Here is a 22800-nt window from a genome sequence, read left to right as displayed (position 1 = left end):
TACATGCGTAACCGCGATCAGACTCGTCATCTAAAATGCTCATCAGGTAGGAAATGTATTGTTGCGGAAGAAGAAAAAATCGTGTAACCTACATCATGGAGCAATTGGGCATCTCAAGCCGAAAGGATGAAGTGATCCATCGCTCGCAATTTGAACTGTGCAATTGCATAATGGAGCACTGGATGTGTTAGCATGAAAACTTCATGACATATTTGTAAAATAGCATGTTGTTGACTGCGTTCAGTGGGCGAGGTTTTCTAAGTCTTGCCGCAAAGAGGCATCTCCTGTCATAAACCAGCTCGATCTTGTCGAGACTGTCGGAGCCCAGTGCCGATTCATCCTATTGCAGGTGGGTGTAGAGAGTGTGATCGAATAGTTCGTACCTTTCTTTTGAAGAGGTTAGCAACCGTTTCAAGGTAAAACAACATCCAACAAAGTGAAGAGTTTGAAGTAGCTCAGAATTTTAGCCATTGTTTCCACAAAGACGAGGTCTTATCGGTCGGTAATTCCTGCGTTAAACACAGTGCCATCATAGCATATAATTGGGTACAGCGAGAAATAAAAAATCGTACCTACCATTTATTGAGTTTTGCTGCACCTGGAGCCATCAATGCAAAGAGATCTGGGAGCAATAAATGATCGCCAATCTGAGACGGCAAGTTAGCATTGAGCTTGAGCGTCAAATATTTTCCAACACAATGAAATAAAAGTAAGTCTTCATCATTCTGACATGCATAAATCAGCATCGCCAGTTGGGATATCGAGCCCCTAAGGCTGCAGAAACTCTAGTTTGGTATATAATAATCATTTGAAGATTGTTTCCAGGTGAAGGCAACGTAAAAGTAAAAGTTGAGATGACATACCATGGTGTGAAGCTAATCGCGTCGCGACATTAGTTAAAGCTGATACAGCTGATCGCTAGCCGCGCCGTATTTCACTGTTGAAGTGAAACACATATTGCAACGGAGTCGCGGTTTTGTTGTACAGCAAAGAAGTAATGTAGGTCTGAACGTGAAGTTGAAGGAAGAGGATTGGTGAAATATCGATATTTGTAGTCGATGCTTGCTAGCGTATAATGAGCTTGGCCCTAGTTTCGCCAAACAGAGATTTACTAATAACGTGCACGTGACTCGATTGTATTTCCATATAAAATACCGTTGCCGCCTATTATGTAAGGCAGTAAATTGTATTTACAGTCAATAACTATGCATAACTTATAGTTAACGGGCACCGGCGCCGCCTGCCACAGCGTTGACAGTCTGAACAACAAGATCTCCTCCATGTGTTGGTACTCTGACAATTCCGAGACGAACCCACGACCAAATGCTCAGTATGTATCAAGGGACCGGCTGTACCGGGACCTACTATGGTCAGAATTGGCATTCTATTTAAGTGGCTGGCGAGAGGTTACGGAGAGATGGGGTGTGTGGTCGCGGAGAAATGGCGCTCTTCTCCGTCTCCCAACTACTCCGCAACCATGATATTTAATTTCACAATATATTGAGGTAAAGAGTGATATAACTTCTGAGCTCATCTGTGAAGATTGGGTCTTGGTGAAGATCTAATCGTTTACCCCGCGATCATCACAGCTATTACTTCCCCACATATAGCTCAGGTAGCGTCAGTCACTCTTATCTTATCTGACCAATACTTGGTTTGACGCGCCGCGACTTCGCGTTCAGTCACTGAAAAAGATCAACCAACGATCAAGAAACCACCATGGCGCCTACCAACGTGGAATTGTTCGATGAAGATGATGCCCCTATCATCAATCCGTACGAGGTTCTCGGAATCGAGAAAACTGCAACGGCCAATGAAGTCAAATCCGCGTACCGCAAAGCAGCGCTGAAGAACCATCCAGGTGCGTGTCACGCTGCACTCAACATATTTCCTTGACATTTTGAATTCACCACTACCCACCATTTCATTACCATACATACTGACATCCCACCTAGACAAAGTCCCAGCCTCAGACAAAGAATTTGCAACTAAAACCTTCCAAACCATCGCCTTCGCCTACGCCGTCCTCTCCTCCCCAACGCGACGTGCTCACTACGACCGCACCGGCTCCACATCCGAAGCCCTCTCCTCATCCGACGACTTCTCCTGGTCCTCCTTCTACCGCGCACAGTACGAAGATGTCGTCTCTGACGTGGCCATCGAGGCTTTCGCAGCGAAATACAAAAACTCGGAAGAGGAGAAAGATGATGTGCTTGCTGCGTACGAGAAGGGGGAGGGGGATATGGATGTGGTTTATGAGATGGTTATGCTGAGTGATGTGGTGGTGGATGATAAGAGGTTTAGGGAGATCATCAACGATGCTATACGAGAGGAGAAGGTAGAGGCATACAATAAGTTTACGAAGGAATCGAAGAGCTCGAAGAGGGAACGGACCAAGGCAGCCAAGGACGAGGCGAACGAGGCGATGGAGTATGCAGAGGAGCTGGGGATCAAGGATAAGCTGTTTGGTGGGAAGAAATCCAAGAAGGACGATGGACAGGACGGCTTGAAGGCTTTGATTATGAAGAGGCAGCAGGATCTCCAGGAGCAGGGTGACGGGTTTTTGGACAGGCTGGCGGCGAAATATGCGGAGCCGGAGAAGAAGGGGAAGCGGGGTGGGAAGGGGAGGAAGAAGACTGTGGTGGAGGATGAGCCTACCGAGGAGGACTTCCAAAAGGCCTCAGCGCGGTTGGGGGGGAAGTCACGAAGCAAGGCGGACGATGATGATAAGAATACTGAAGGGAGGAGGTCGAAAAGGGTAAAACGATGATATCACTGGGGGTGATAGATAGTACTGGAAGCTATCTGAGACGGCTTTACTCTACGTATAATCAACAGCAGTTGGGGAAATCGATTTCAACTACATGCAGTGTATACATGCATGCATCTTGGCACACAGGTGGCGCAGAGGCTAACATTGTTATCTCATACCAGCTTATTCTAGGACAGCGTCTGCGCGCTTTGTGCCTTTGGACAGTGACGTGTATCACTGTTGAGACCACGCAACAACTGTGCTGCGCCACTCTTTCTCATATTGAGCGGGAGTGGTTGATTCGCCATGCACTGGAAGCACTGGGCACTTGCATCTGAAAGGCCTCTTGGCAGCGCAATACCGAGTTCAGCTCAACCTTGGACTGGAGTACGCCCAGAATGTCAAGAAGGGACAAGCAGTGCTGCCGTCTATACCTGCACGTATGTCTGCTAGCTATGTTTGCGATGAGGCACAAGACTGTCCAGTAGCAAATACACACAGTATGGTCAGTATAACAGTCAGTATAACAGTCAGTATAACAGTCAGTATAACAGTCAGTATAACAGTCAGTATAACAATCAGTATAACAGTCAGTATAACAGTCAGTATAACAGTATGGCTTCGAGAAGGGTGAGAATACTTTTTTGTCCCCCTATAACAAAGTAAAAGCAAGCTTGGTGTTGAAGGGTACAACCGGTGGCACTGTGAGATACATACATATTGCATGTACCTTTCAACATTTTAAAAACGTAAGTTACGGAGTATCTTACGATGCGAAGTAGCACCGGCGCGGATCGGGACCACAGTGGTTCCACAGCCAATAACGTCCAACGTTGGTGCTTGCTGTGGACTTGGGCCAGACACCTTGAGAGAGCAAACTTGAACTTCCTTGCCCTGCGCCCACAACCTCTAAACATCCATACACTCACCCCTAATACTCCACATCTACAAATCACAGATCTTCAGAAGAGAAGTCCCCAGTCTCTCTCTTTCCCAGCAGCTCCAGAGCTCACTCTCTGCGCAATACACAGCTATCCGCCTGCACAGTACCAGACACAGTACCAGACACAGTACCAGACACAGTACCAGACACAGTACCAGACGCACCGAAGAATCTGCCCAGATCTGCGACTGCCGACACGTTCTCTTCCTGACTTTAATCGCTCGGTTTATCTGATCCTGCCCACTTGTCGAGATTCAATTTCTCCCGCTTCAGAAACGCTCGGCAGTTAGTTGACATGACCACAGCACTAGCTGTCACCCCGCATTACGCTTGAACCTTGGCCGCAATATGAAGCATCTCGAACACTATCAATCATGATTCCCAAAGTTCATAAATAGATAGCATTACCCCGCAGGCAGGAGGTGCATTTGGCTCGTCTGCCTGAGAAACAGTTACAAGGCGCGGATATACGCCAGCGCTTGTCTTCCCTCGAAAGAAATATAAAAGGACCCGGTTGTCTCATATACCAAAAGATTCTTCAGCTATGGCGGGGCGACCTACCATGTCCATGGAGGCGGCTCTTGATGAGGAGAGATTGGACGTCTTGGAGCTCCTGCAAGGGCTATCGAATAAACCCTCTCGACAACCCAGAGTGCCTGGTAGCCCTGTGGGACCAGGACCAGCACTCCTCGGCCGGTCATCGTCGCCATATAATGCTCACCGTTCGCCGGTGCGGAGCATGCTAGACGTAGTGGAAGACCCCAGGCCGCGGAACTCATCGATAGCAGGGACGAGTAGTAGCGGTGTCACACCAATTCGGAGCATGCTCGATATTGGCCCCCCCGCACCTCAAATCTCCAAGAGTGCAAGTACCTCGCCAACAGATAGCTTCCCTTCACTATCTCTACTCCCAAAACCGCTTTCGGAAATCCCGCCACACCAGCCCCAAGGCCGATACAAGGGCGATGTCACGGATAGCTACCAGTTTTCGGGTTATCTGCACAGCAACCCAGGCGCGCCGCTAGCCCCAAAAAGAAATACATTGGCTGGCAAGAAGGCAGTGCCTGCTCCCTTGCCTGAAGGTGTACGAGTCGACTTACCTGGATATAGTGCCAGGGATAAAGTGCATGCTATGTGTACAACAGGTATAGGGTCAAGCAACAAGTCTAAATCACCACATAACCGCCACAGCTTGCGCTCGAGTTCCCCTGCTCTTGGACCTCCTCCAACATCGAACATGCTGGTAATGGACAGCGGTGCTGTTGTTGACAAGGACAGTGCGTATAGGCGCTTATCTGATGCCAACTTGGCTCGCGCAGGTGGAAGCTTCTCAGCCCTTACAACCAAGGCCCGAAGAAGAACAGATAGCAATGATAAGAGGGACCAGCGACTGCAGAAAGATTACACATTTACTGGCGCTGAAGATGTCGTCGAAAGCAGCGACGAGGCTAGCACAGGCGAAGACGGTCCCAGGGGCAGGAGGAGTGAGAAACGGACTAGTAAAGTCGACGATCATCCTGAATCCAAGACTGTCGGTATGGGTCGAGCAAAAGGGGAAAGGACTGCTCGAAGTCTAATGGCTGCAGCGGAAGAAGAAAGGCAGATGATGGAAAACAAGCAACAATACAAAGTCAGATCACTCCTAGAGCCAGAGATCACCATTACGGGGCCAGGTGGTGATCGACTCAAGGGAGCAGCAAAGCCGGGAGTTCATCCAACGAACGCGTTTGATCATGAAGGCGGCTCAGGGCTGAGCACTCCTCATGATTCCGACACGGAACAGGAAATTTCTGACATCAGGCGTGCTCAGAGGCTCGCGATAAATCTCACTCCTATCATATCAACGCCTGAAACACAAAGAAGCGTTAGGACTCTATTCCGCGGAGATTTTAACCAGATGCAAAAAGAAGCCGAGTACCAGCGACGTGTGAGGAAATACTTGGTCGCGACCGATCTTTCGGAGGAAGCTGCTCATGCTCTCGAGTGGACAGTGGGAACTGTTCTGCGTGATGGAGATACTCTCCTCGCCATTTATTGCGTGGATGAGGAGACAGGAATCATCCCTGACACCAACATCGGGTCAGACGATACAGCGACAATAGAGAAACAAGCTGCCTCCATCGCGTCCGCGACCCACGCTATACCCCCCCCTAGTATTTCAAGTTACTCTACTATGTCCTCTCACTCTCATATTCCATCTCCGTTGGGTACGCCGCGGACTGATGTATCTGCCTCGCCTATGAGCCGTGATCGGCCTCGCACTGAGCAGGAGCGCCATCGCGCTATCGAGGATATCACAGAGCGAGTTTCGAAGCTGTTGCGGAAGACGAAGTTGCAAGTACGCGTTGTTATTGAGGTTATCCATTGCAAGAGTCCGAAGCATTTGATTTGTGAAGTGATTGATTATTTCAACCCGACATTGGTTATTCTGGGAAGCAGGGGCAGAAGTGCGCTTAAAGGGTATGTAAACCCATCTCCCCGCTATCATATGGATGAAGATACTAACACAACCAGTGTCATCCTGGGATCTTTCTCAAATTATCTTGTTACGAAATCTTCTGTGCCTGTCATGGTCGCTCGGAAACGCCTTCGGAAGCATACCAAGTATAAACGGTCCAGCGTACGGCTTGCCAACAACCTCACTGGGGTCAGTGGCAAGACGCTGGCAAGTGCAAAGATTGACTGAGGCATCGCTACTGAGAGCCCGAATTGGACAACTAGATGACTGGCAGAAGCGAATGGGAAACTTCGCGCGGGGTATCGATCCTTGCTGTCTGCACACATGTGTACTAAATAGCCAACGGAGCCGCGGGTGGGTGGCAAGCTCTGCGAGACTATGTAGCACAGAGCCCTAACCTGAGGCTCGGCTTATTATAATAATATTGATCAAAGCACTCTCTATTCTGAACCTCACAGAAATTGTGATAGTGACACGCAAACAAGTTTCTTTCGATGAAGACACTTTGAATATGACTAAGTAAGAATCCGCGCACCTGAAATGCTGTTCCTCTACAGAAATAAAACTCAACCCCTACAGGTAAAATACAGTGCAACAATAGCCGCGGGCTGTTCGTTCAAGCACAACATTATAACCCATCCAATCCCCCACACATACTCGTACTTCCCCATAGGCTCGACCTCTATCTAAATGTCGAACTGATATCGTTTTTGGTCCATTCGACCGCAGGAACCCCATCATAGACATCTGTGCTGATAGCCCGTACTCTATTCTCCACATCTTCAAAGTAGTTCTCGCAAGCTTCCAGAACCTTTGCAACCAGTGCTCGAGACAGACCTGGGTCGTCTGCATCGCCAAAATGCTTCTCCACGCGCTTCTTCAGCGCTATAATACCGTTCCTTATATACTTTGAGTCGTGTTCCGCAAGTACCTGTTGGAATGCAATCCTGCTTTGTCGTGAATTCTGGGCGATCGTGGACGGAGGACTGCCCTGTGGCAGGGTAAGGATGGTTGTTTCGATTGTGTCGAGGAACAGGAGAAGTTGTTTGAGCGGGCGTGACATAACTGCCGAAATGTATTTCCCAAGATGCTCATCAAACTCCTGCCCTGCCTTCTCTTTCCAGTCTTCCAGAACATGATTCCTTCGTGGGTCAACCTCTTCCAGATAATGGTTCATGTTCTCGATGAGGAGAATCTGGTGATTAAGCTCTTCCTTGTTCTCCGACCCTCCTCCAGTCTCCATAGTTCCCGTGTTGTCACGAGCAATAATCTTGAGACTTTCAAACATTGTCTTGTTGATCCGGTTGTACGCGTTGTTAACCGTCTCGCGAATGTCCAGGTCGTCCGCAGACAAAAGCATGCTCTCGATAATTGTAGAGAAGAGCGGGAATATGCGGATGAAGCCGATAACTCCCTTGCGCCTCTTGATTTTGACTTTTGTGTCCTCAATGGCTCGTATCTGCTCATCCAAAAATTTGACGAAGAGTCCCACAAGGCCACTGTGTATCTTTTGCAAGGACCGTGCAAGGAATTCTTGATTGGATTCTTCGATATCAACGAGTTTGCGCTCAATGACTGCAATGATACCTACTCCTTGCCTATTAAAATATTAGAAATGTATCTTTGAAAGGTAACGATGGGCTTACAATGGATCATCTCGTATGGCCCATTCCACCAATTGTTGCATATCACTGGTGAAAAAGGAATATTCGTCTTGCATCGACGATAGAACTTTTCTGGCGAAGTCGCGGTTTGGATCCATAAGCTTTAGTTTCTTAAGGTCGCCTCCATGTCGTGCATCTGCAGGGACGGAAGACACAGCTTCGACAAAGTCTTGAGTCTCGAACGAGGAGATATGGAAAAAATCTACAACAAAATTCTGCTCTGCGATAATGAAGGGTAGAGTCTCGTCAAGAATGTTGTTAATGACCTCATACCGGGATATGCGGCCATCCTGGACTTTGTCGGCCGGTGTTCTGCTTCCGCTGTCGCCAAGCGGCGATCTCAAGCTCTTTGCTAAAGTTTGACTCCGCTTGACTGTTAATTTTCTCGCTGTCGTTGCAATGCCCTCGGTCTGTTTTTCGACCTGGGAGGTAAAGAGCACTTCATGTTCGTCCCCTGATGGCTTTTTCGCATTTCGCTGCCATGCTGCCACAGCATCCCGGGCCTCTTCCTGGTATATTGGCCGGGATGCGGATACGTAGATCTTCATGAACTCTTCCCACTCGACGCGATCTATCTCTCTCAAGAAGAGCATTAGAGGGCTGTATTTCCACAAGATGTTTCTCGTCATATCATGGCTTTTTGGATCGAGCTTGTTTTTGCCGGTCCGTCTATTGAGTGCTGACTCCTTCTGTCGCTCTAGCCCCTTTTTGCATTCGTCAAAAGCAGCAGCGAACTTGACTTGAAGGAATTGTTTCAGTCGGCTCAGAAACAGGGTGCTTTCTGTTTTGTACATCTCCTTCTTTTCCTGCAAGACGCGCATGCTGCTAATGCCGCTATTTTCAAACTTGCCGGAGCGGCTACTATCGTCTTCACTAGCACGGGATGACGATAGGCTGCTAAGCGTTGGATCGATTGTAATCATAGCCTTAAATAGTAAAACCAGTGCCCTTTCAATTTGGTCGAGGCCCTGTGGAGACTCAAGGGAGGATTCCTTTAGGGGCTGGAGCTGCGATAGTGATATCGATACTGTCTTAAGTAGAGAATTTAGCTCAGCTTGAAGAAGCTTCTGGTTCGCTGCTTGAACTTGTAGACCCTGTGATTGAGCCTCAATGTACGCAATATCTTCATTCAAAGTCTAAAACTGTCAGTAATTAACGCCACATAGAATATCAGAGCACATACCCCAAGTTCAACACCGTAGAGCGTCAGCAGGCCATCAAGCTCTTCGCATTCGGCTATAGAAATATCCAAACCTCTCCTGATAGCGTCAATCCTATCATCTTCTTCTTCAAAACGACTTAACCAGCCACCAATCTGTGCTTGGTTGAGCTCTCGGTCGATTTCGTCATTCATCTGGTCAATACTCTTAGCATGAATACCATCCCCCATCCAGCCAAAATCATCTAGTAGTGTCGCGAAAGTTGCTCCCCTGTCATCAAGAATAGACGATTCTATACCCAATGACGAAAGCTGTTTTTGTGTCTCTTCTGTAGGCTTTGGACGTTTGGCATCTCGAGGCTTCTTTTGCGGGGAAGCTTGCTTCGAAGTGCTTTTCGGGGGAGTTTTCTCAGCCTCAGCCTCAGCTTTCTCAGTGGGTGCAACGGTAATCTTCGGCAGTGGGCCCTCTGCTATCGGCGGAATTGCCTCTTCTGAAACCAGATGATCCGGCTTCCGTCGTGAACTATCGTTGCTAACACTCCGCATCTTAGAAGGAGCTGGTACAACCCCAGTGATCCCATCTGGGCCTTCTGGCGATTTGGCTTGCTGTTCTCTAAGCCTTTCAGCGGCGCCTCCTGCTCTTGGCTTAAAGGAATTGGCTACACTTGCAGCAGTTGCAGCTTTCCGGAATGCGCTTGCGACGTCAGCCCTCGACTTTTTCTTGATCATAGGGCCAAGGCCAGGTCTGGCGTCCTCTAGAGGCTCCTTAGGCACCTCGACAGCCGGTTCAGTAGGGACTTGTGACGAATCTTCTGTGGGGGGTTCGGTTATGTTACTATCCTTGGTGACATTGAGAGGCTTCATGGGAGCGGTTCCTGGTCGATCACCTTGAGCTCCAAAGCCTGTGCTTGACGGACTAATAACCCTGAGGGGTTGGGGGGCTTCTGGCCTGTCCGTGCTGCGAGCTGGAGGTCTTACAAGTTCCCGTTGAGACGATGGAGTGGCCAAAGGCGCTGGGACCATGTTGTCAGTGGAGAGAGACCTCTCCGAAGAAATCTGCAAAGGAGGCCTCCTTCTTTCCGGGGGAGCGTTTCCAGCTACAGGGAGTTCATCAACTGGTGTCGCTTGGCGCGGAACCCCGGTATTGTCAGGAGTCAGAGTCCTTTGCGACACAGGTGTGACGGTCCGGTCCGGAAACCTGCCAGGGACATTTGCCGTACCATTTAGGCCTCCGCGCGATCGAGGTGGCAAGCCCCCATCTCTACTCGTAGAGGCTTCTTGGCTTTGGCTGTACCCTGTCAGCTTGAGCACCCTTGGTAAGGCCTGCTGTTGCCCAATTGAACGTGATGTGGAAGATTCTGTTTCCGAATCTTCTCGGGGAAGTTGCATCTGTGAATTTGATGTTGGGGGTCGAGCATCAGAGGTAGGACCAGCCTCATAAGGAGATCTTTGCTCCTGTCCTGGGGACCTTTGCCGGGGGACAAGGCGGGGTGGTTGACTTGGCTGGCCAGGCTTGTTGAGGGCTGGAGGGCGTGACTGTCCAGATGCCCTTCCAAGCAACTGATCTTTCTCTTGATCGTCGAACCCTATGAGCTCTGGCGCTTTACCTCCCGTGTATTTCATATAAATCTTGACAAGGCTTCCTATGAAAAACTGCTTTTCTTTTGGAGTATTCGCCTGCCAATAGTATGGTTTGCCAATTATTGCAATAAAGCCGACGCCCCCGGCCCATTGCCTTCGAAGTTCCGCCTCGGGAGTAGTTGGCGCCGAGCCGCTGAAGGATTCCACCGCTGTTAGATCGTCAAGTGGCCATGTTTTGCCAATCGAAAATGTGCCGTTTCCATTTTCTCGCGCCTTATGCATGCGGACACGGCCAGACTTGCGAACCGCGACAATTATAACCCGGGGCTTTTTCTGATCTGTACTCGCGTTTGGCGGGGGAGGCGACGACTGATAGGCGCCATCTTCAAGGATGCGTATATGCGTAATGTAAGATTCGGCCACTGGAAAGTCAAATATGTCAGCATCAGTTCATACGTTATCGCGTGTATCCCTGGAATGGGGCCACCATACAAGATCCGTCTGGGTCCTTCTTAGAGAAACAGCTCTCAATGATCCTCCGCTTCTCATCCTCGAACTTCTCTGCTTTGTTCGCTCCATTGACGCTACCGGAGCCGTTGCTCACACCGGATCCATTGGTCGTTGGGCCACCCATTTAGCTGTATATGCCCGCTACAGAGGCTATGATTAGCGCTCCAGGGCAAGGAGTTGTAATTGTAGCCAATGCAGGCGTATTGCATATCTATGGGCTGGTATGCAAAATGGGCATCTTATAACTGTAAAGCTTTAAGATAATGATATTGTGAAGAAGATGGACGGGCATCAACGCGCTGGTCAACCAGTGTAACTGATATGATGTTGTCGTCTCTTGGGTGCTACCAAGTATGTCACTTGTCCAATCCGGACTAGCCCGAACGACCTTCAATTCCACGCTAGTGACTAGTTCAAGATCGGCCCGCTTAACTTTTTTTTATCACTCTCGCTCTGCGACGATAACAGCCTCGAAGCCTCAAGATACCCTCAAACTTCTGAATTCATTCTGGGTACTGCCAATCAACGCAACTATGAACCCCAATCTTGTGCCTGTGGCCAAGAGAAAGTCAAAGGCACCCGTGGGCGAAAAACCAGACTGGCTGTTTGGAAATGGTGCCTCAAAGCCCGCCGCAACTCCTCAAGTTTCTTTATCTCAACCCAAAGCTGGAAAGAAAACGGCAGTTAAAGGTGCCAAAGCAACCACCACCGAGAAATCCACGAAGACTCCTCCTTCTCCCGAATTACTCAATCTTGTCGGTGAATTCCTGACCGAATTCGGCTTCAACAATACTGGCAATCTTTTTGCTTCTGAGCGCAAAGATCGCACCAAGTCCGAGGGATGGCAGGGTCGCCCTGCGGCTGCTGTCAAGACGACTTCAGTCACTCTCGGAAATATCTACGAGAAATTCCGCGAGACTAAGAATGGCAACACTGGTGACAAGCAGAAGGACACTCAGGAAGCACCTACAAAGAAGGAGGTTGTGCCTAAGAAGGCCGAAGCAAAGAAAACCAAGGAGAAGCGCAAGCCGATAGCTGCCAAGGAGTCATCTAGCAGCAGCGGAGATAGCGACAGCGATGTTGAGATGGGTGATGTGAAGGCAATTACCACCACAGCCAGCAAGAAATCGTCTTCTTCGTCTTCATCTGGCTCGTCGAGCTCGGAGTCGTCAGACAGCGATTCCGACGATGAAAAGGAGGTTCCGGCAGCCAAAGCGGCAGCTCCAAAGGCCAAGGTCAACGCATTGAAGCGCAAGGCGTCGTCCGACAGCAGCAGCAGCTCCTCTTCTGACTCCGACTCCGACTCCGACTCCGATTCTTCATCTGAGGACGAGGCTCCAAAGCGCAAGAAGTCCAAAACTACACCAGCCGCTGCTGAATCCACATCATCATCCGACAGCGACAGCGACTCATCTGACAGCGACTCATCGTCGTCCGAAAGCGACAGCGCCGCCAAGAAGTCCGCCAAGTCGTCTTCGGACTCTTCATCTTCTGATAGCGACTCCTCCTCATCTGATTCTGATTCTGATTCTTCCTCCGACTCCGACTCTTCTACACAATCCGCGGCCGCAAAGGTTCCCCTCCCTGACTCTGGTTCTGACTCGTGTTCCGACTCGGACAGTGATTCTTCATCCGATGAGGAGATGGGCGATGCCACCGCCAAATCCGACTCCACTGCCACACTTGCAAGCTCAGACTCAGACGACAGCTCGTCAGCTGATAAGAAGACCAAGTCAAAAGACAAGAAAGCAGCTGCCAAGCCCAAGGAGGCTTCGCCTCCACTCCCACCACTCCCACCTCTTCCAGTCCCAAAGAAGACCAATGTCCCATTCTCCCGAATCCCCAAGGATATTGTCGTCGACGAGCGCCTTAAGAGCAACGCCTTCGTTCCCTACGACTACGCACAGAAGGCCCACGAGGATCTCATCGTGACGAAGGGCAAAGGTTTCACCAAGGAAAAGAACAAGAAGAAGCGCGGTAGCTACAGGGGTGGGTTCATTGACGTTGAGGGAAAGAAGGGCATCCGGTTCGACGATTAGGAGTGTAAAATGCGCTGGGATTTATCCAGAATACTTTTGTAGCTAAGGGATACGGTTATTCCGTACGGAAAGCTCTCATTGCGATTAATAGGGGATATAAAATGCATCAACCAATCAGAGAGCGATAAGGCGTAATATATATTGTGATCATGTGACCACGTTCTGTAAGCTGCCTTTTGGAGGCTAAGCACAAAGCAACAGTGAGGCCGACCAACAAGCTCGTCAAGTGTATAATGTCGTGATGTTTATGAGTGGAAGACGCAGCCTGGGAATCAACCTTGGACTAGTAAATAGTTGGCAGGTTTGCACAGCCGCCGCAACGCCAAATAGTATTTTGACACTTGGCGCCGACAAGCTCACCTTCATGGCTGTTACCTGAGGGGCTTTGATGTTGGTTGCCTTTAGAAGTTGAAGTCAGCGCGAACAGCCCCAATGGGTGGCATTTGTTCTTGGGAAAAAGGCAATGAGGCTTCAGATAAGGCTCGCTGGCCCGTGAGGAGGCCCGACGAGGGGGACGATATAGCTCAGAGAATACCCGCTGAGAAGACGCTTGAGAAGCTGTCAGACACAAAAATTAATACGATGGCGAACCATACCACCCCCCTAACTTTGGACGCATACAACGCCGAGCGCGCCTCGGTCCTAGCAGTCGAGAGGGCAGAGGGCTTCGATGGACGAGCAAGAGAAACGGCTTCTGAGTTACAAAACAAAGCAAACGAAATTGTTGTCGCGATTAGACAGAGAGATGCAGAGTTGGTTCATGGTGGGGCGCTGGACATGTTAGGGAAAGTAATTACCCCAGATAAGCATTTCGTTGGGAATGCTTCCAATATCACAAGCACGAGTCTGTTCAAGATTGCTCAGCAGATGCCCAAGGGAGCTCATCTACACTGTCACTTCAATTCTTGCCTCCCGCCTCAATTTTTACTTCGCCATGCAAATAATAACGCCCATATGTATATCAAAAGCGACCTCGCGCTAAACTCGGAGGACAACAAGGAGCGTGCTGAGATACAGTTTCAGATGCATGTTATAGAGGAAGAGAAGCATCTGGAACATAGCACCAGCCTGCTGCACGATAGTTACAAGTCAAGCTTTCATGCCGACGACAAAAGGAAAGGTTGGTACAGCTATGACAAATTCCTCCAGGAATATCCTGGCGGTGAATCTGCCGCCGAGGAATGGCTTGCTTCCAAGCTTTTCTTCACCGAGGAAGAAGTATACGGGATATCCCAAACAACAGCAAAGTCAGTTACCACCGTCACCCCTAACCCATTTCAACCATCTAACTTTCCACAGCATCTGGCTCCGCTTCGGAACCCGCACACGCATGCTCAAAGGCCTCTTCGGCCACGAATCCGCATTCCGCGCCTACACCGACGCCTGCATCCAAGATTTCATTCGTGACAACATCCAATACGCCGAGATCCGGCCCAACTTCCCCAGCAACTCCCTCGTCAAGTCCGACGCCACAGGCTTCATCGATAACGTTGGCCTCCTCCAAATAATCGCCGACGCCGTCACATCCCAGCGCCAATCCGGCGCCCCCTTCACAGGCCTCAAAGTAATCTACTGTTGCCCACGCTCCTTCAGCAAAGAGCGCGTCGCTGCCTCACTGGTCGAGTGTATCGCCCTGAAGAGGAAATTCCCCGACCTAATCTGTGGCTACGATCTCGTCGGCGGCGAGGAAGCGGGGTTCCCTCTCCAACACTTCGCGCCGGAACTCCTATCCTTCCGCGCCACCTGCATCTCTGAGGGCCTCGGCATCCCCTTCCTCCTTCACGCGGGCGAGACGCTTGATAGCGGTAGCTCCACGGATGCTAACTTGCTCGACGCGATCCTGCTGGGCGCTAAGCGCATCGGACACGGGTTTGCGCTCCCGAAACACCCAAAGGCTATGCGGATGGTGAAGGAGCGGGGGATTGCGCTGGAGATCTGTCCAATTTCGAATGAGGTGCTGCATTTGTGTCCGAGTATACGGGGACATGCGCTGCCGGTTTTGTTGGCGAACAATGTGCATTGTACTATCAATAGTGATAATGGCACTTTTTACGGGTAAGTCTCTCTTCTCCAAATAGATGGCTATGTGTAGAGGGAGAATTTGAGCTAAGGCGTCGATAGGTCTTCATTGTCGCATGACTTTTACCAAATAATGGTCGGCGCAGAAGCCATGAGCTTGCACGGCTGGCGCGTCCTCGCTGAGTGGAGTCTGGAGCATAGCTGTTTGACGCCGAGCGAGAAGGCCGCGGCTAAGGAGGTGTGGTTAGCGCAGTGGAATGTTTATTGTCAATGGATTATTGATACATATGGAGACGAGTCTAGCGCGAAGGGCCTTGAAGCTAGGAGGTTGCAGTGATACCAAAGACGTATTGTGTTATATCATAAGGCGGGGAAGAAAACCTAGGATTAATTTTAGGATATAAATCTCATAAGAGCAATGATTGATGCATTTCAGGTATCTAATACTACTTTCGCCTACTATCCAGAGTATCAGCCCAATATCGCCTTCGTCACAACAGTAACGCCATTTGTAACCAGTCCCCCAACGCAACACTCCAACACACGGGTATAGGATCATTACTTTCCACCACCGTCCCCAGGCAAGACAAGAAATGCTGGATCAGCAATCCAACTCGGTTCAGGTGTCCCATTATGGCAGCTCGACGGGGGGGGACTCCTGTGTAGGCGGCGCGCTATTCGCCTTCTTCGCATCACCCTGTTTCGATGTCTCCGTATTCGACAACTCTGAAGGCGCAAACTGCGACGGCGGTGGCTGCTGCTGATATGCGCCCTGTACAGATTGCTGTCCGAACGAGCTCTGCATGGACATTCGCGGGTCACAGGGCTGGTACTGGTTCTGCTGCACGTGACCCTGGCTGTAGTGAGGTGGGGGTTGCAGACCCGGCGGGAACATCGACATATTCTGTGGAGGAAAGCCGGGGGGTCCGACAGAATAATGGACGGAGCCCGCGTAGCTCAAGTGCGGCGACGTCGCCTGAGAGGCGAGGGTGCTGTTAGTCGCAGCTGCCTCCTGGAGTTGCGCCTTGACGGATAACCTTGCGACGAGCTCGGCGTGTGACTTCTTGAATGTCTTCTTGACGAAATTGGTCAACATGATGTTGCACTTCATGTCGACGTCCTCCCGCACGTATAAGCCGACCATAGGCACGTTGAGGCCCATCTCAACCGGTTCTCGCGGCTCGCCCGGCAGAGATCCACCCAGCGACCATTTCCCTTTGATCTGTAGCCCCATCGGCGCATAGCAATGAGTCTGGATGCCATTGGGGAGGTCGTGGAAGCAGACGGGGTACGACACTTTGCCGGAGTATACGCCGCCGGGCAAGTATTGCACGCGATCCGTCACTTCGTACCAGATGCAGTGGAACTCTTCCGGGGTGGCTTTCGGTGGTGGTTTGATCCGATGCCGCTCTTCCACCAGGGGGTTCAGGTCGATCATCTCGACGTGGTTGTGGAATGTGTCCAGGACATGCTGGCGGGTGACGCTCGGTGGAAGCGGGGTGATTGTCGTGAAGACTGAGCGCTTCGACATTGTGACGACAGACCGGTAGAGGGAGGGAACGAAATATGCAGCACGGAAGTTGAAAAAAGTATGCGATAGAGGGATAGGGGGATGACCGCGTTAGATACAGAATCAGAATAAATGTTATAGCCATCTTAAGGTTGTCAGCGTCAGCATATAGAGCCTAAGATGGCAGCACAGCCGTACCAAAGGTTACCATCCCGTTATCAGAGCGAGTACTAAGACCTATAATGGCTATAATGGCTATAATGGCTATAATGGCTATAATGCTATAATGGCTATAATGGCTATAACTTAATGGATAATAACCCCCAAGGCGGGTTGTCACTTTGCGAGTACGTTAGTTTGCGGTGTTTGGTTGGGGGCTGAGTTGTTGCTTACGTGAGGCGAAACAATGTTAAAAGAGCCGGAAACGGCTGGAGGACGGCTGGAGGACGGGATGAACGAGATGTGTACGGTACTATACTGTTGTTCTTCTAACATAGAATGACCTCTTCACCTTGCGTTCCGGCATCTGGAATTCCCGCGCGGCAATACCAATATAAGTCTAAGTTACCTTATAATCGGGTCCATACGGTGAGTCTGCCAAGTCAGCCTACCTAGGCAACAAGACATTGTTAGGTATCAATGTCTTTATATGGCAACAAGGGGAGCGTGCCGAGCCGAGACAAACTTCAGGAGACAAAACGACGAGGTGCAGCATGCGGGATGGATAGCAGGGGTCTTTCGAGGATCACCATCCCAGCCGCTGGTGAAGATTGTTGGAGATCAGCATCAACCAACAACGACCGCCTGCAGCCTTGCCAGGGAAACTGGCAACGGCGACATCCTCGTTGCAAATGCTACTATCTTCATCGCCGATACGGCTTCTATCATTCTATAGCCCTTAAGACCTACCTTACCTGCGCTCGAAAGGGAGGGCGCTTATAGGAGCAAATCACACATCTGAACGTACCTCCAACAACAAGGCTATGAATCCCATGATGGCAACGCAACAAGGCAACGGCGGCGGCGACAGCGACGAGGGGTGGTGGCCAGAGGGCAAGGACAACCGGAACGGTTGGCGTCTAGACATCGTGTCCCTCCTCGCGGTTATCGGCGAATCTTCAATGGCCGAACACTCACAAGCCATGACAGCCTCCTGGATAGGCTGCCTACCACGAATTATACCCGCGCCACAAGTCCTGCTAAAGCCTACCAGGCCAACACGGATGCCACACTCCACCGCCAGCGTGGTAGGCGTGATGAACGGCATCCAAATCCCCACCCTCAACTACTTCCCCAACATCGTCCATCCCATCGAAGACCTGGCCCCCTTCTCCTTCCGCGTCTACAGGATACGACACTCCTGCCACGCCCTCTCCCAACACAACGACCCCCGCTCCTGGCGCTCCGTAAACTCTCGCCACAACAGCACCCTCCCCCGGCACAACGGCTTCTTCACCACAGCCAGCAACTTCCTCCGCGGCGACTGGCTCCGCCGGACCGACCCCGAAAAAGCCCCCGTCATCGCAGCGCAATCGCTGAAACCCCCCCCCACGTCCCCGCCAAGACCTTCTCCCCCCTCAACCTCCTCTCCATCTTCTCCTGCGTCCTCACCTGGGCCATCTTCGCCGTCTCCGTCTACAACCGCGACGCCATCGCCTGCCTGGCTCTCATCGCCATCTCCCTCGTCAGCACCATCGTCGGGTACGCCTCCCTCTGGTCCCCGCAGCTCATGAAGCGCACCTCCGGCGCTGTGGTGCCCGAGGGGGACGTCGTGATACGCACGCGCGAGGGGGCGTTTATAGTCGTCAAGTGCGACGAGAATGTTGCGCGCGAACTCTATACCGGGACGGAGGAGTGCACGTACCTCGTCCACTCCGTCCGCGCCTACCGCGCGCTCATCGGCCTCGCGACGTTCATCCTCATGGTCGCTGTGGTCCTACTCGGGAACTGCAATTTCGACCAACAAGCCGCCATCGGGAGCGCCTACATCGTCTTAAACGGCCTCTACTGGGCCGCTTCTCTCGTTCCGAAGAAAGAGTTTTGGGATCTGAAAATGTATGAGCGCGAGGACATCACACCCGACGACTGCCGCGACGCGGATCGCGCGCAGCCGGGGGGCGAGCCGGATGATCTACCGTCTTTTACGCGGACGATGTGGTATGCGATCCGTGTGACGGGTGAGGTGGAGTGGGTGAGGACGAGCGGTGCGGCGCCGAAGACGAAGGAGTGGATGAGGTGGGTGAGCGCTGCTGAGATGCAAGTTAAGGAGCGGAAGCAGGGGTGGGAGGCATGGAAGGCGGTGAGGGAGAAGGATATGTTGATTGGGCAGGCGGAGAGGGGGAAGGGGGGGGGAGAAGGTGGGGGAGAAGGTGGGGGAGAAGGTGGGGGAGAAGGTGGGGGAGAAGGTGGGGTAGAAGGTGGGGGAGAAGGTGGGGTAGAAGGTGGGGGAGAAGGTGGGGGAGAAGGTGGGGGTTCCTGGGGAGGTGGTGGATGAGGGACGGTGATGACGACGGTGAGGGCGGTGGTGGTGATGATGATGATAGTGGGATAGATAAGGTTGTACGAGTTCCTGTTCCTTGATACAAACCTGCATACCAACTTCCCTACCCCTATCTACCCACCAACGATCGACGACACGGGTTCCCGTCCCTCGTCCACCATGCCGTACTTCAAACAAATGCCTCTCGGCTCCCACGCCTCGTCCGGCTCCCCTGTCCCTCTCGGCACGTCGGCGCCAAGAAATCACATGCGACCGAGCCACACCACCCGGGTGGCATCACATGTCAATCCCACCGCCCAATTCCTCCAACTCTCGCATCTCGGTGTGTACTCGGTGTACTATACATCCAAGCATTGGTATTCTGGGGAGTATGGGGCCTTGGAGAAGCTGGGACCTTCTGGGGGAGGGGACTGGGGAAAGAAGCTCTCCCCGTAATGTGCTAAAGTCTGGGGGTTAGTCGTTTGTGGGGTTGAAGACGACGTCTGTTGATTGAGGTTGAGGTTGGTGGTGTGAGACTTTTTTTAGAGGTGTGATGTTTTGGGGTTGGGGGTTCAGTGTGGTTTGAGACATGTTGTCGCAGGCTGTTTGCGGGTTGCGACGATCCCGGTGGTGGCTTCCGGCGGGTGGGGATTGGGGTTATGGTGTTGGAGGAGTTGGAGATTTGGAGATTCTGTGTCTGAGGGTCCCGATTTTTGATGGAGCCCGTTTTTGTCTGTGTGAAAAAATGCGAAACTGGGTATTTTATCATCCTATCAATCCTATCTACAGTCCCCTCCTCTCTCCCCCCACGGCAGCACTGCAACAAAGACATCCCGATATTAAACAAACTTGAAAGTAAGACCCAAGCGCATATTCGTGACATGACAAAACAACCACGACCATCTCCCCAACTCAACTCAGCGCACTCGCATATTTAAGCAGGGCAGCTGTACAGCTTAGTCTTGGTGGACTCGAGAAGCGCCTCTCCGACACCAATCGAGGTGGACTGAGCGTGCAGCGCGAGCGACTCGGCGAAGTAAGGCAGCGGCTGGCCGTGGTTGATGACGCTCTCGCCCATGAGGTCGAAGGGGAGGACACCATCCGTGCAGTACGGCTTCTTGCCGAGTGCTTCGATGATAGGGACCTGGGAGATGTTTGCGCGGACGGAAACGTTGTTGATTCCCGGGCGGATGTACATGTCGTCGATGTAGAGGGTTCCGATCTTCGCCTTCTCAAAGTAGTTTGCGAAGGTGGCGTTGCCGACCTCGAAGGTCAGGACGGAGGGGTTGGGGATGCTGGCGTAGCCGTTGAAGTTGTCGCCGCGGGAGTCGGGGATGAGGGCGATGTTGGCCTTGGTGACCTCGAGGCCCTTGAAGCCGTTGATGCCGGTGAGGGTGACAGTCTTCTTGAAGGAGACCTTGGCGGCCTTGAGGCCCTTGACGTGCACGAACGTCTCGCCCTCGATGGTCACGGCGAGGGACGAGTTCCAGAGGTACCACGAGTTGAAGTCGATGAAGGGCTGGTTGGCGGTGCCGTTGATCTCCTGGGTGACGTTGACGATGGCCAGGCCGGTCTTGGTCTCGGGCATGCGCAGGGTCATGATGGGGGTGTGCGGGAGCTTGTCCTCGAGGTACATGATGGCGTCGAAGCCGTCGATGACGGCGGAGATGGAGTTGGAGCTGGACACGGTGGAGTTGATGGAGATCTGGACGGTGTTCGTCTTGGTGTTGGTGACGGCGATGCCGTCGATGGTCAGGGTGGACTTGTTGACCTTGTCCTGGATGATGCGGGGGAACCCGACGAGGACGCTGGCGTGCTGTTAGAGGAGATGCGCGCGGGGCGATAACGGCAAAAGGCGGTAAATATATATAGCTTACAGAGGAAGAATGATAACGAGCGCGACGATGGCAAACACGATCAAGAGCGCCCACCAGTACTTCCTGATGAGAGCACCCAAGCGGCCTCGCTTGGGCTTCTCGACATTGGCGTGGTCGGCGTTGTGCTCGAGCTGGGTCTCGCCAGTCTCGCCCTTATGAAGACTCATAGTTGCTCGTTTATAAGTGAAAACAGCGAAACGTTGGGGTTGGGTGCGGTCTGGTGCGACCTGGAACGGAAAGTTGGGACGCGGGATGAGAATCGAAAGGGGGACCGTCTTCTGAAGGGGAGGTTGAGGCGAGGATTAGGAGAGCGACGACGGGAGGAGAGAAAGAAAGTCGACGATGAAGAAGTATGAGAACAAATCGTCTGTTTTTCTAGAGGGGGGATCTGGGAGGAAGATATGTGAAATTAGGAGTTTGTCAGTCGGGGGAGGACTAAAGCCCGAATAGGTTAGGATATTGAGTGTTTGCATCGAGTTGGTTTGGTTAGTAGTGTTTGGTTGGTAGTGTTTGTGTTTAGTTGGTAGTGTTTGGTAGTGTTTGGTAGTGTTTGGTAGTGTTTGGTAGTGTTTGGTAGTGTTTGGTAGTGTTTGGTAGTGTTTGGTAGTGTTTGGTAGTGTTTGGTAGTGTTTGGTAGTGTTTGGTAGTGTTTGGTAGTGTTTGGTAGTGTTTGGTAGTGTTTGGTAGTGTTTGGTAGTGTTTAGGTGGTTTTAGTAGTGTTTAGGTGGTTTTAGGTGGAATAGGTGGAATAGCAGTCTACTCGTACTTTGGGTCAATAATTGTTAACAGAGGACTTGGGGTTTTATTGGGCTACTCTACTAAGGGGTAGCGACGATCATCACCCTACATACATTTATTAATCCAAAGTACGGGTAGTAGGGTTTTTAGCTGGGGGCTCGTGAGGTGACATGTGACATTAGGGGCATTAGGGGCATTAGGGGCATTAGGGGCATTAGGGGCATTAGGGGCATTAGGGGCATTAGGGGCATTAGGGGCATTAGGGGCATTAGGGGCATTAGGGGCATTAGGGGCATTAGGGGCATTAGGGGCATTAGGGGCATTAGGGGCATTAGGGGCATTAGGGGCATTAGGGACATTGGGGGGTAGTGTAGAATGGGTGCGAGTAGGCAGGATGGGGAATGTGGAGGGGGGAGGGGGAGGGGGTAGGGGGGGGGAATGTGGAGGGGGAAGGGGGGAATGTGGAGGGGGAAGGGGGGAATGTGGAGGGGGAAGGGGGGAATGTGGAGGGGGAAGGGGGATGTGGAGAGAGAAGGGGGGGATGTGGAGAGAGAATGGGGTTAGTGGATGTCATGGGCTCCCCACCACCCCCGATTGGCCAATAATCTCACAGCAACCAAATGGCTCGTGAACACCTCTATGAGCATGTGAAAGTCGATGTGGATGTGGAATGTCGATGTGCTGTGTGTGTGTCCAACCAACGCACGACAGCCATGTACCGTACCATACGGTGCCGTGCGCAAGTGTACATACCCTGCACCCACCTGCTGTGGCAGCTGAAAGACAGGCGCCACCAGCAAGTGAACGTGATAATGCCAATGCTGTAATGCTATTGAAATCAACGAAATCAACGAAATCAACCCATACGAACTGTCCCTCCATTTACCTCATCGCTAATCGGCCCACCGCAGGGTATCGCAGCGTATCGCAGCGTATCGCAGGGTACCACAGGGTACCACAGGGTACTGCAGGAAACTGCAGTACCCCCGGCTTTCGCTTTGCGAACTAGGCGTAGACAGCACGTGCTCCACTCGATTTTGTTTGGCTGTGGTTACGCGGTTTCACATGTGG

At 51.6% G+C, this 22800-nt stretch overlaps 8 protein-coding genes across 8 annotated transcripts; 5 read left to right on the top strand and 3 right to left on the bottom strand.

Moving 5' to 3' along the window:
* The first annotated feature begins 1069 nt into the window (after positions 1–1069).
* On the top strand, positions 1070–3367 carry VC83_00077 (uncharacterized protein). The gene is made up of 2 exons (XM_024463774.1): positions 1070–1861; positions 1956–3367. Exons 1-2 carry the CDS (start codon positions 1720–1722, stop codon positions 2768–2770), a joined length of 957 nt encoding a protein of 318 aa, XP_024328234.1. The 5' UTR covers positions 1070–1719; the 3' UTR covers positions 2771–3367.
* An 890-nt stretch (positions 3368–4257) lies between these two features.
* Positions 4258–6381, top strand: VC83_00076 (uncharacterized protein; the record flags this gene model as incomplete). The annotated part of the gene is made up of 3 exons (XM_024463773.1): positions 4258–5230; positions 5282–6155; positions 6210–6381. 3 exons carry the CDS (start codon positions 4258–4260, stop codon positions 6379–6381), a joined length of 2019 nt encoding a protein of 672 aa, XP_024328233.1.
* A 454-nt stretch (positions 6382–6835) lies between these two features.
* VC83_00075 (uncharacterized protein) lies at positions 6836–11191 on the bottom strand (the record flags this gene model as incomplete). Its single annotated transcript, XM_024463772.1, has 4 exons — positions 6836–7751; positions 7800–8953; positions 9001–10979; positions 11050–11191. The coding sequence occupies 4 exons, from the start codon at positions 11189–11191 to the stop codon at positions 6836–6838; spliced, it is 4191 nt and encodes a 1396-aa protein (XP_024328232.1).
* A 297-nt stretch (positions 11192–11488) lies between these two features.
* Positions 11489–13313, top strand: VC83_00074 (uncharacterized protein). The gene has a single exon (XM_024463771.1). It carries the CDS (start codon positions 11601–11603, stop codon positions 13104–13106), a length of 1506 nt encoding a protein of 501 aa, XP_024328231.1. The 5' UTR covers positions 11489–11600; the 3' UTR covers positions 13107–13313.
* On the top strand, positions 13314–15542 carry VC83_00073 (uncharacterized protein). The gene is made up of 3 exons (XM_024463770.1): positions 13314–14353; positions 14406–15161; positions 15228–15542. Exons 1-3 carry the CDS (start codon positions 13539–13541, stop codon positions 15460–15462), a joined length of 1806 nt encoding a protein of 601 aa, XP_024328230.1. The 5' UTR covers positions 13314–13538; the 3' UTR covers positions 15463–15542.
* VC83_00072 (uncharacterized protein) lies at positions 15536–16916 on the bottom strand. Its single transcript, XM_024463769.1, has one exon. It carries the CDS (start codon positions 16654–16656, stop codon positions 15757–15759), a length of 900 nt encoding a protein of 299 aa, XP_024328229.1. The 5' UTR covers positions 16657–16916; the 3' UTR covers positions 15536–15756.
* Positions 16917–17630: 714 nt separating this feature from the next.
* VC83_00071 (uncharacterized protein) lies at positions 17631–19880 on the top strand (the record flags this gene model as incomplete). Its single annotated transcript, XM_024463768.1, has 2 exons — positions 17631–18152; positions 18200–19880. The coding sequence occupies 2 exons, from the start codon at positions 17631–17633 to the stop codon at positions 19127–19129; spliced, it is 1452 nt and encodes a 483-aa protein (XP_024328228.1). The 3' UTR covers positions 19130–19880.
* VC83_00070 (uncharacterized protein) lies at positions 19881–21561 on the bottom strand. Its single transcript, XM_024463767.1, has 2 exons — positions 20992–21561; positions 19881–20922 (listed from the first exon to the last, which is right to left on the bottom strand). The coding sequence occupies exons 1-2, from the start codon at positions 21156–21158 to the stop codon at positions 20049–20051; spliced, it is 1041 nt and encodes a 346-aa protein (XP_024328227.1). The 5' UTR covers positions 21159–21561; the 3' UTR covers positions 19881–20048.
* Positions 21562–22800: the final 1239 nt, after the last annotated feature.

The sequence above is a fragment of the Pseudogymnoascus destructans genome (genome assembly GCF_001641265.1).
Source record: "Pseudogymnoascus destructans isolate 20631-21 unplaced genomic scaffold scaffold_1, whole genome shotgun sequence".
Classification (NCBI taxonomy): domain Eukaryota; kingdom Fungi; phylum Ascomycota; class Leotiomycetes; order Thelebolales; family Thelebolaceae; genus Pseudogymnoascus; species Pseudogymnoascus destructans.
This window is presented reverse-complemented; position numbering and strand designations above follow the sequence as displayed.

Coding starts and splice junctions, on each gene's coding strand:
- VC83_00074 (XM_024463771.1), top strand. CDS start 11,601: ATGAACCCCAATCTTGTGCCTGTGGCCAAGAGAAAGTCAAAGGCACCC.
- VC83_00072 (XM_024463769.1), bottom strand. CDS start 16,656: ATGTCGAAGCGCTCAGTCTTCACGACAATCACCCCGCTTCCACCGAGC.
- VC83_00070 (XM_024463767.1), bottom strand. CDS start 21,158: ATGAGTCTTCATAAGGGCGAGACTGGCGAGACCCAGCTCGAGCACAAC. Junction 20,923..20,991: donor CTCGTTATCATTCTTCCTCT/GTAAGCTATATA, acceptor ACAGCACGCCAG/CGTCCTCGTCGGGTTCCCCC.
- VC83_00073 (XM_024463770.1), top strand. CDS start 13,539: ATGGGTGGCATTTGTTCTTGGGAAAAAGGCAATGAGGCTTCAGATAAG. Junction 14,354..14,405: donor ATATCCCAAACAACAGCAAA/GTCAGTTACCAC, acceptor AACTTTCCACAG/CATCTGGCTCCGCTTCGGAA. Junction 15,162..15,227: donor GATAATGGCACTTTTTACGG/GTAAGTCTCTCT, acceptor AGGCGTCGATAG/GTCTTCATTGTCGCATGACT.
- VC83_00077 (XM_024463774.1), top strand. CDS start 1,720: ATGGCGCCTACCAACGTGGAATTGTTCGATGAAGATGATGCCCCTATC. Junction 1,862..1,955: donor AGCGCTGAAGAACCATCCAG/GTGCGTGTCACG, acceptor CATCCCACCTAG/ACAAAGTCCCAGCCTCAGAC.